Source organism: Homalodisca vitripennis, unplaced genomic scaffold (genome assembly GCF_021130785.1).
Source record: "Homalodisca vitripennis isolate AUS2020 unplaced genomic scaffold, UT_GWSS_2.1 ScUCBcl_1759;HRSCAF=5793, whole genome shotgun sequence".
Classification (NCBI taxonomy): Eukaryota; Metazoa; Arthropoda; class Insecta; order Hemiptera; family Cicadellidae; genus Homalodisca; species Homalodisca vitripennis.
In genome coordinates, this window is record NW_025777870.1 from 1 (window position 1) to 11918 (window position 11918).

The 11918-nt window shown below is 34.8% G+C and overlaps 1 protein-coding gene across 1 annotated transcript; it reads left to right on the plus strand.

Annotated features, from left to right (window-relative positions):
• The first annotated feature begins 5193 nt into the window (after nucleotides 1-5193).
• On the plus strand, nucleotides 5194-7501 carry LOC124371635 (transcription factor Adf-1-like). Its single transcript, XM_046829983.1, has 2 exons — nucleotides 5194-5326; nucleotides 7167-7501. The coding sequence occupies exons 1-2, from the start codon at nucleotides 5194-5196 to the stop codon at nucleotides 7499-7501; spliced, it is 468 nt and encodes a 155-aa protein (XP_046685939.1).
• Nucleotides 7502-11918: the final 4417 nt, after the last annotated feature.

Sequence of the window (11918 nt, forward strand, 5' to 3'; positions counted from 1 at the left end):
AAAAATTAAAAAAGAGGTTCCAAGACTTAATTGGACATCCCCTTGGTATATATAACGAATATGGAATGAATTAAGAAAGAAACAGTAATAATGGTAAAGGAAGGACCAACAAAGTATATCAGTAACAAGATTATACTTTTATGGGTACAAAGCCCTTGTAATATGGAAATAGATGTAATCGTATACAGGAATAACGGCAATGAAGAATGGCAGGGACACAAATATATCAGTAGCCCAGATTATATTGGCACAGTGCGGTGTAATATACGGAAATATGGAAAATATGCTTCAGAACCCGCATCACAACCCCACATGTCCCTTTCTTATTGGACCATGTAGAATTTTATTTGCCGACGAATTCCTGCTATATTGTATACTATCATAGGCTTCTATATTAACATTTCTTGAGCGGGTTAAATTTCTGTTACAGTTATAAAATCTATAACTGCCATAACTCATTTTATTTTGCAATCAATTTCACAATAGCAAACAGTTATCATTTGTCATTCAATTTTCAAAATATAATTCATCCATACAAGAATTTTGACATGAATAAATTATTTTAGAGATACTTAATGTTACTCTCAATGTTAAATGTCTCAAATTTTTTTTTAATGAAATGTGGTGTTTTTTTAATTTCCAATTACTTAGCTTTAATATAATATATAATACACGTTTTAAACGTTATTCAAATATTAAAGGTATTTGTGAATGTGATTTTTTTAAATAAAAAATAGATACAACGAGGTTTAGGACATTTTAAAAAAGAAATATATTATGTTTATTTGAACTTTTTTGCTAGCTTTTTAATGCATACCACTAGTTGCAAACCTATCGTGATAACCCTGTATGTACATTTTTGAAAACTATCGTGGCTCTTGGGGCCTCGTGCGAGGCTATGATTAAAGGACAATGCGAAAAAAATATCCAGGACATATCAATTGAGTAATTTTTGCATGAAATATGCCTGATAAAATTTTATACTTGTTTATGTAATAAAGGTAATTTTTTATGAATGGTTAAAAATTAAAGTCATACGGTCCACACATATAAAAACATCTTATAACTAAATATAGTTTAAATATAATTTTGATTATAACTTAATGAAAAAAATTAGATAATGTGATAAACCGTACAATCTAACACATTTAAAAAAGTTTAAGTAAGTTACTTTATTAACAAAGGTGTTTTTGCCCTATAGTAAAAAAGACTGTCAATATGAGAAGAAACGGCAATTGAGAAGATATACGTAAATCACATTAAAGTAAAGTTGGTACCTATGTCAATAATCGTTACAACGCTGTAGTACTGAGGTACACTAATTGGGATAAGGAGGACAAGTAGAGCTCCGCGGGAGTAGCGTGATAGCTGTCGGAATTAAGTTATATAGCATAATAGCTGGCACCTGCACCAATATAGCACAATGACATTTGAGACAGTGTTGAACATATCGCTGCTTACCACCAACTGTTCACTAATGTTGAGATGTATCCGAAGATTGCCATACACATAAAACGGTGTTGGCCATCGCTATTTTGGCGCGGGCTGCTCTAGTTGTTTAGTACTCGTCAGTACTTTGTTTAAAGTTTGTTATTGGCAATGGCAGTTTTGATTTCGGAAATTTGCCATCGTTGTATGTTACAAAATGTACAACCCTAAGTTTCAAGGATTGAATTCTGTCTTATTTGTCAGGTGAGAATTCCCTCATTATTAGTACTACACGGAGTATCTACACCTTTATATATATTTTGATTTGATTTGATATACTGTAGTTAGCTTTTTCCCTGCAGAAGAGTTTAATTTATGCATCACGACTGGAGTCTGACAGCTTAATAATTTTTCTCATCATAAGCTTACCATCCTCTTAACTGCAGTACATAAGATATTCTAGAAGGTAACAAAACATATGAAGCAATACCATTGAACACCTTACTTTGACTGTCAGCTAGCATACAAATTCTATATATGCGAATTAATTTATTTTAGAGCTTTATAAAACTTGAAAGTAATCTGATGAAGTTTTGAAGTAGTGTTGTATGGTTACCATTACAATATCAGATAATGTATGCAGTTTCGGCATGCCATCACTGTGTAAATTTGTAATTTTCTTTTTGATGCTATTTAATTACAAGATTGCATTTTAAACATAAAAGGTCTTGTCTACGTGGACCTCTAGGTCCAAAGTGGACTTTCAGAACTGATACGATATGATAGGTGTACTTCCTTCCGAGATCACGTTGAGAAATTATGGGGAAAGGTTATATTAAGGACACAGATAAGATATCGTTTGAGAGAGTCTTATGCTGGTCCGTTCAAAAAGGAAACTAGAGAGATCTGTCCCTCAAAATTGAGTTTCTCATATCCACCTATACTGCAAATGTCATCCTGTCCTCCTCCCGAAGAAACTAACCATGTACAAAACTGTCCCTTACTCTAGTATCTAACATTTGTTAATAGTCATTTATTCACTACAGTATATCTATAGAATTGTTGAAATGTAAATGTTTATTCGCCTTTTTGTTCAAAACTGTTCTACTGGACAGATTATGGTGTAAACTGGTTTAAATATTACTTTGTTGGTATAATATTAACCATCTGAGTGCCACAAATGTGGATCTGGATATATTATTTACATACTCATGACAACCCAAGAGAGCATTCAGCATTATAAATAATACAATTAAATGTAATATCAAGTATGTCGTCCTAAAATAAACAGTTTATTGTTTTAAAATTTTTATTTCTTTCAAGACGTGAACCCACTTTTCTATGTAATTGAAAATAGTATTTGTTCATAAAGTTAAAAATGTGTTACATAAATATGATACAATTTTAAGACTGAAATCAACCGTCGGAAAAACATGGTTTTAATCAACACCAAGACACAGTTTTTTTATAAAGTTCTAAGATTTGAAAAATGATAATGTTAGGTTTTTGAGCTTAGTGATAATTTAATGTTAGAAACATGCAATCTACCTAGTTCTCAGTGTAGGTTAAAAAAGTTTAAAATGAACATGCTTGTTGAATTTTATATGACTGAGTCATTAGTGCAGTTCTGTCTATCGTCTAGTTGTTATCCGCACAATATGTCAAGCAAGAATCTAGCTAATAACTTGGAATGATATACGTATCTTCATTTATAAACGGAAAAGATCGAGGTTAGTTAAGGTGCATGTACCTTCATGGGCATTTGGGATGAAATCTTAGCGAAGTCCATAACTCAGCAGACGGATATATCAAAAGTCAAGTGATCTATAGACATCAAATTATGTCTATTTTGCTATCACTTAATAAGCTAAAAAGTTTCCTCTTTCGTTGAGTGTGTCGCTTTTTGTCTGCAAGGGACTGAAAAAATGTCTTTTTTCCCTTTAATTATCTGCGTGTCTTAAAATTTCTTTCTTGAAAAATCCGATGGTAAGCGAAACGCAATCTACAGTCCTCTTACATTTGAACTAGAAATAAATAATCTTATTCTATAATAATAAGATCATTCACTTTAAACAATTTGAAAGTGTAATAGAATGTCGCAGTCTGTGGTCTGAGCATACTTGAGTGCTTTGTAAATAAATTTGTAATTCTAGGAATCACCCTTGCTGTAAAGGGCTGCAGAAGTATGGGTTTATTGGGTAAACGGAGTGGTTTTAATATACACTGCTGTGGTTAGGGCTGCATGAGGGGAGGTAAATTCTCCCTCTGCATTCCTGCTGTGTGCTGCAGATCCGAAACTGACTAGATATCCTTCTCTCTTAGTATCTTCGTAATAATATAAGCATTATAGTTCTCACATATAACTGGAATGTACAATTAGCTCATGTGACGTCATAAAATATAATATTCATGATTTGTATTCAACCCTCTTGGTCTTAAGTTTTAACAACATGTTTGGACTTGTTTATTACATTGGACATGACGCAAGGGTTGTAATGGGTTTACAAACGCTAGAGACTATATTAAACTACTGTCCTAACCGGATTTACATATATAAATATTTATATATATATATTATTTATAAGTTTTTAATTTCTATCTATTTCGTTTTATTATTAAATATTTAACTGATTAATGGTTAGCAAATCCTGAAAAATGTTACTTCACAGAACATCATAGTTTATGATTCTGTTACAAGTTTCACTTAAATTAAACGACTACTATTTTTTTAGATATAGTAACGAAATTATTAGGGTTTCTTATGAGATATAAAGGTAAGACGTTTATTATTAAAATAATTAATACATCACTTCAGTTTAAAAGCCTATTAATCTAGGCTACTTTTACCTTTCATTCCATCCACATTCAAGGTAATTATCTTTTGGTTGTGATATTTGTTTTAAAGTAACAGCCCATCAAATCATGAAATAGGAAAACAATTTCTCACATAATGAAAAGAAAAAATTATGAATTTAGATAATAAATACACCCAACCTAACCTAACCTAACTTAACCTATCCTATCCTATCCTAACATAACCTAACCTAACCACAATGAACATGAAAAAATGAAATGAAAATGATGATGTGTAGTTGGGGTTATTACATTTGAGGTAATAATGTTTACTTTATAGCATGGCGCACACTGTAGACGCGCCGCGCCGCCTTTTGGAAATATTTCCGGCTTAATAGTTTTGCATGTGTTTCAAATGGAGTGCGCACACTAGAGTGCGCCCGCGCCCGCGCCGCGCAGCTGCGTCCGCCGCGGAATAATTCCGCTGCCAGAACTCTTGGGAGAAGTCGAGCGGAATTTGTTCCGCTGGGGCGGCGCGGCGCGGCGCGTCTACAGTGTGCATAGGCAGCGGAACCGTTTCTTAGCCGCGGTTACCTCGGCCATCGTCGGTGAGGTATAGCAGTCTACGTAAAAACAATCTGCTTTGTTGACCGCCACGAGTAGACGTGTTTTCCATCGTGCAGGAAGTTATTTCAGGTAAATATAAAAAATATTGTAGACGTATTATTGCATGTAGCATATAAGTATGTATCCTGCAGGGAAACGCCTGGTACTATAACTATTTTGTACACAACAAACATTGAAATAGGTTATTTATAACCTCAAACATATGGTCTAGCAAACTTTTTCTTTATTTTTGTGTTTTTCTGATTCAGGTAAATTTAACCTATTAACATTAGCAAATATTCTGTGTATGTGATAACTACTGAAGCTTTGTTTCAGGAAAGTCATTCATTCTGGTAGCAGGCTGCAATGGAAGATGAGGCACTCATCGTTTGTGTACAAGATTACCCCAACATCTACGATCTATCACACCCCAAATACCACGACAAAAACGTGAAGTTGAACTGCTGGAAAGAGATAGGCGAACGATTTAACCAACCCGGTATTTATTTATTAATTTTAATATAGGTCTTTGTTTTTAGCCAAAATGAATAATTAGTATTATTTTTTAATTTAATGTTTTTATATAACTTGTACCAGTTTCGGGTAAACTGGAAATCATAACCTTACCTTTGGGTTACCTTACTAATATAATATAATATATATTATATATATATATATATATATATATATATATATATATATATATATATATATTAATCCAGGTAAATTTAACCTATTAACAGTAGCTAATATTCTGTGTATGTGATAACTATATAGTATATAATAAATATAAAATAACCCGATTACTATATATTATATAATAATATATAATAATTGGGGTTCACAATATAAATTTTCAAATTCCAAGATAGCCAAAAGATCATAAATTTGAAAGGGGCAGGAGGGCAGCTATTGTAGCGGAGAGAGTCACACGTGGTGCATTGTTGTCAATACATATAAATTTTAAATTTTCCTCCAGGTCTCACAGACCAATGAGTTTTTGGTAAGGGTGTTTGTGCATTTGGATTTTTTTTAATTTCATAATCACCTTAAGATTACAAATGTATAATAGTTTTTTCATTGGTAATAACTTAGCTATGAGAGATATACATCTAGAATTCATCGGGAAGAAATAAGTAAACAAAAGATATAACCCTGTAAAATGTTATAATTATAAGCTAAAACTGCGTACACAAACACCATCAGTTACATTAAATAACAGATTTCATTATTTTGATGAGTAAATCAAATATTGCTCATCCCATACAGTGTGCCAGCTGTAACAATGTCATTTTGCCATGGCACAGATCCTTCTGGTGAGTTGAAGTACATCTTAAAACTTTCCCTTATGTAGAGAGCGGTATCAGAAAAATTTCCACCAACACTTCTCAGATCTTGTACTCCTAGTGTAGGCTCATCCGGGAGTTCATTTAGTAGGTTAATGCAATCCTCACGCAGAAAGTTGTGCAGTACTAATGTAGCCAAAACACACGATGTCATATTGGTCAGGAAAAATTTGCAATTTTCTTTGATAGATACGAAAACGTTTTAGTGAGCCTCACTTGGGTTTCGGGCTCGGCTATGTCTGTAATTATAGGTTTTCTTATCCTCGTCATCCAGCCAATTCATTGCCTGGGTATGGTCTCATTACATGGGTTTGTAGCGGGAAAGCTTCATCTGCTACAATGACGTGAGGTAATATCATATCTTTTCCTACAATTTTCCTTGCTGGAGGTATGTTATGTTGATTTTTTTGTAACTTCTTACCAAATGCACAGTTTAAGAAAACTCCCCCATCACAGTTTTCCCTAATGCTCCTACATCCACCGAGACAAATCTGTAATGAGCATCAACCACTGCAAGAAGGATAATTGAGAATGTTTTTTTTGTAATTGTTAGTACAATGTAACCTGTTTTAGGTGGTTTGTCATGAAGAACACGTTTGCCATCCATGGCACCAATACAGTTTGGGAAGTTCCATTTCCTTCGGAATTCCTCTTCAATTTGTTCCCACTTTGCTTCATTAGTGGTCCCACTTGGCATAAAAATTGGTTGCATATGACACCACAATTGCTGTACACACAGCGTAGACAATTTCTCTCACAGTTGTCTCTTGTAGTCGGTAGCTAAATGCAATGGTTCGATAAGTTTCACCAGTGGAAAGGAATCTGGAACAAATTTCCTAAATTAAGGCTTGCTAATTTATTGTAATAAAAGAATGACAAACTTTAAGTAATTGAATTTTATGAATTATAGTTTTTAAATAAGTATGTGTGTTTTAAACCTTTCACTTACTTTCCTCCATTCCACAAAATTATGTGTATTTTTTTTTGTTTCAGGTGACAATTGTAAGTCCAGATGGAAATCATTGCGGGAGTGCTACAGAAAAGCGTCACTAAAGAGAGAAACCAAGTCTGGTCAAGCAGCGAAAAAATTGATACCTTGGTGCTTGGAACAGCAGATGGACATTGTGAAGCAGTATGTGAATGTTCAGAGGGAACAAGAAAGTAACATTTCCGACGACGAGTCTTTTATATGTGAAAGTATCCCGGAACTAGAAAACAGTCAGGTTACCAAGACACCTTCGTTACCTGGACCTGAACCTGAGTCAGCCTCAAATGAACCTGGATCTGCCTCCGCTAACACCTGTGTCTGCCTCTTCAGAAGGCTTTAACAATAAAGAAGTAGGCCTAAATTCAACACGTAAAAGACCATGTAATAAGCTGTCAGGCGCTACATGGAAAAACCCAAGACTATGACACCAACAGCAGCTGTATTTCAAGAATATGTTAACTTAAAAAAACAACAACTTAATAATAAATCACTCGAAGTTACTCGCGGTGACCATTTGACAAAATATTTACAAGGAGTAGAGGAAACTGTACGAACCTTGCCACCAGAGTTTACAAATTAGAGTGAAATCTAACATTTCCAGAATAATTCATGATGCAGAGCTAGAGGCCATTTCTGGGTCATATAACACCGCTCATTCATTTCTACGCGCAGATCCTACACCCATAGCACCAGTTCCTTTTCAGACAACCCAATATATGCCCGTAACTACCAACTCCTATTGGTCAGATGGGACAATACCCAGGGGCACAAGAGGGACGGTTTGCTGTTTTCACCTGATGGATCCAGTAACTATTCATACACCTCAAACTCAGCAGGGTCAAGTGATACAACGTCACATGATAAAACTTATTGTAATATGTAGAAAGTACTGTATGCATAATTTGTGTGTAATTTTCGAAACTTTGCTTTCTTACAGATAAAATACATTACATTTTTGAAACAAATAAATAAATAAATAAAAAGGCCTTTATTCATGAGCGATTTTCAACATTGATGTTGTTTTAAAAAATAACTCAGGTCATGTATAAACTAAACATACAATATACAACCAAACAATAAAAATAACTTCACAATATTCCTTAAGCTAACATTTTTTTAAAATTTGTCTTTAAACGCCCTCATACTTAAATATTTCATTTCAGGCGGCAGGCCGTTGTACCGCTGGGGACTGAAGTGAGAAAAGCCCTTTTTCCCTCTTTCAAGGGCATGCGCGGCACCGCCAGCAGGGCATCCTGTCTCGTCTTACGCTCCCTGATTATTGACCGGGCAACTAATTTATTTTTTAGATATGTTGTCCCTACTGGTTGTCAGTACCTTGTGGACAAGAGACACAGTTTGAATTTTGCATGTGTCCTGTATTGATGGAATTTGAGCCAATTTACGATAAGAACTGATATGGTCATATTTCCTCAAACCATACACAAATCTTATGGCTCTGTTTTCTAACTTTGTTAAATTAATAATTTTTCTTTGGTCAAACTATTTCCAAATGCAGGGAGAGCATAATATATTAAAGGTAATATCAATGACTTGACAATCTGGAGCTAGCTGACACCGGAAGGAACGACCTCAGCCTGCAAACAATCCTCAATCTACAAATGACCTTCTGATATATATATTTTACATGACTTGTAAACTCTAGTTGTGAGTCTATTTTAACACCCAGAATTTTATCAGTTTCACTGAGAGACAGGGGCGATTTGTTCAACATGACGTCACCGGGAAGAGATTGGCCGGCATTATTAAATCTCAGATTTTAAAATTGTACATTTATCCGGGTTTAACTCCAACCCATTTCTTTCCGACCACATTAGCACTTTTGACAAATCATTGTTAATTTTTGTTAGTGCCGTTTTTGCTTCTGAGGATGGGTAAGGAAGCAATAGCTGGCAATCGTCAGCATATGAGTGCAGGGAACAAAACCTTATCGTGTCGGCAAGATCAGACGTATATATGGAAAAACAAAATAGGACCGAGGCAGCTGCCCTGTGGAACTCCACCAGACCTGTGCAGTATGTTAGAGGAATCATTACCAATTTTGGTGATTTGAGATCTTCTACTTAAATAAGATGCAAAGAATCTTATAGAGGCATTATCAAACCCATAAAATTTTAGTTTTGCGATGAGCATTTGGTGATTGACAAGAGTCAAACGCCTGTGAATAATCTAAAGACGTCAAGGTACAGCAGAGATTCCTATCAACTGCAGAATACATGTCATCAAGAATATCCACAAGAGCAGAGGAAGTGCTGAAATCCTTTCTGAAACCAGATTGATGTTCAGGCAAGACATGTTCTTGTTCTTTAAAGGATGAAACTTGTTCAACTACTATCTTTTCTAATATTTTGGAGACCACTGGAAGAATCGAGATAGGTCTGAAGTGAGAGGGTAATGAAGGATTGTTAGACTTTGGCAGAGGCAAGACAATACTTAGCTTCCAAGAATCAGGAAAGCAGCCAGTCACCAGGCATCTATTTACTAGGTGAGTGATAACACCAACACAGAAAGGACTGAGACTCTTCACCATCACAATATTTATACCGTCCGCTCCACAGGCCGTAGAGGAGATGCTGTTCATCACTCATTTTATGTCTTGTTCGGTAATGGTCTTAAATGAAAAACTGTTTTTTTATTCTGCCACACAGACTGTTCTCATAACACTCCAGCTGTTCCTCACTGATTCTTTTTTCACAACCCATTCGAGAAAAATTGTCATTCAAATCATCAGGTGAAAAGCCATAAACATCACCTGCCTGTTTGGATTCCCATGCACCCGAGGATCGAAGAGTAGCCCAAAAAGCTTTCGAGTTTTTTAAGTTCAGATTATCATTGTAATATTTATTTTTGGCCTTCCTTATAGATGCATTCAGTTTATTTCTTGCCTCGCAGTATCGTCTTTCTTGCTTCCACGCTTATTATCTATGATACACATAGCTTTATATTTATTTTTTTGCCTAGTCAGTTCCCTAATTGCATCACATCTCCATGGAGCTCTCTTTTTTCTTACTTTCTTTTTGACCATTGGTGCGCATATGTAAAATATTCTTATAACGTTTTCGGACAGGCAGCCGACAATATCATTAATATCATCCTTCAAGAGAATGCTGTCCCAATCGGCTTCAGCCGCCAATTTCAGAAACTTTGAGGTATCAAATTTTTAAAGTTTCTATAAGAAATATATCTTTCTTTTTTGGCTTCGTTTTGTGTGGATATCGCAATAAGTTAGTTTGTGATCGGTCATAGGTTTTCCCCTACGATCTACTATAGACGAGGTATCAACAATGCCAATATTTGAGACATCCATCTCATTATTTAAAATTATGTGATCTATTAAGCCAAATAGCCTATTGCTTCTTAAAAAAGCCCTAAACAGCGATACATTGTTAAATAATAATTTATTGCTAAAAACACATTTGATGTTATGTTTTCTAACCGAAGAAGAAACAAAATTAATGAGTAAATTGTGGTTTCTGGAAAATATTAAAATTTACAAAACATTATTTGCGTATATTTAATAAAAACTACTTTATTGTAAGTTTATCCATATTTTGGTCTTTAGTAAAGACTTAGTTAATAACTTACCTTAAACAAACCGCAAGCCTTTCTTCAGGTGAAACTGGTCTTCTAAAATATGTGTCTTGTTTTTCAATTAAAGGCCTAAGCATTTTCAATAGCTCATAAAACTTTTCGGGAGACATTCTAAACTATTGGAAAAATTTCCGTTTGTCCTTTAATAAATCGGAGAAAAGGTGGTGAAATTCCCCGTATTTTTTCCTTTTCTCATTTATAGGATGAACCCACATTGTTTTTTGTCTCTTCTCCTCCTCTTCTGATTGAAGAAGACAAAGTAAAAACAGATCTTCATCTTCAGAGCTGCTCATCGTGTAAATTATTAAACAAAACGACACAACATAACCATACGGACTGCACACTAACTGATAGCACTGCAGCTGTGGTGAGGGAAAGAGTTCGGCGCGCGCCCAGTATGTGCGACGGTCAGCGGAACTTTCCAAAAGGCGGCGCGGTTCGGCGCGGCGCGTCTGCAGTGTGCGCCATGCTTATTAGTGTCCGTTAGTCCTCGAAAGTTATATAACAACAAACAAATTACGCATTGATATATTGAGTTGCTGGGGAAAACCATAATGTAATGTACAGCAGTTATTTCATGTTATTACTGGCTCTCCCCCCCCCCTTCACTCACTCCATCCCTCCCACCATTGCCCTCTTTCTCCCCTCCCTCTCTCTCTAACTCATGTTTTTTCCATTCGGAGTATTTTATTATCCATTTAGAGGATAACATTACTTTTATTGCTTTAAATATAATTTCATTGTACATGAATCTAAATACCACTAGCCCTCAGTGTTATTCATCTTTTAGCTTAAAATGGAAATGCTTGCATTTGTTCTACTACATTATTCTACTCTTTTCTATAGATGTGAATTCTTTGCAGATATTTTATCAAATTAGAAAATGTGTGCGCTTCACACAATATGGAAAGGCCTTTCTAGATATACCGTTTTGCATATTATTGAATTTTACTTAATAATGATCATAACATAGCACAACGATAAAACATGAGGCGGGAAATATATAAGGTTTTTAACATTGTTCTTATGGAGGAAACTCAAGATTGTTTTTTACAGCAACCGGCATCTATTGACTTTAAATATATACATGTTATAAACATTTTTTTTCTTTCTGTACAAAGACCCACCATTACCGCCTGTATTAACTA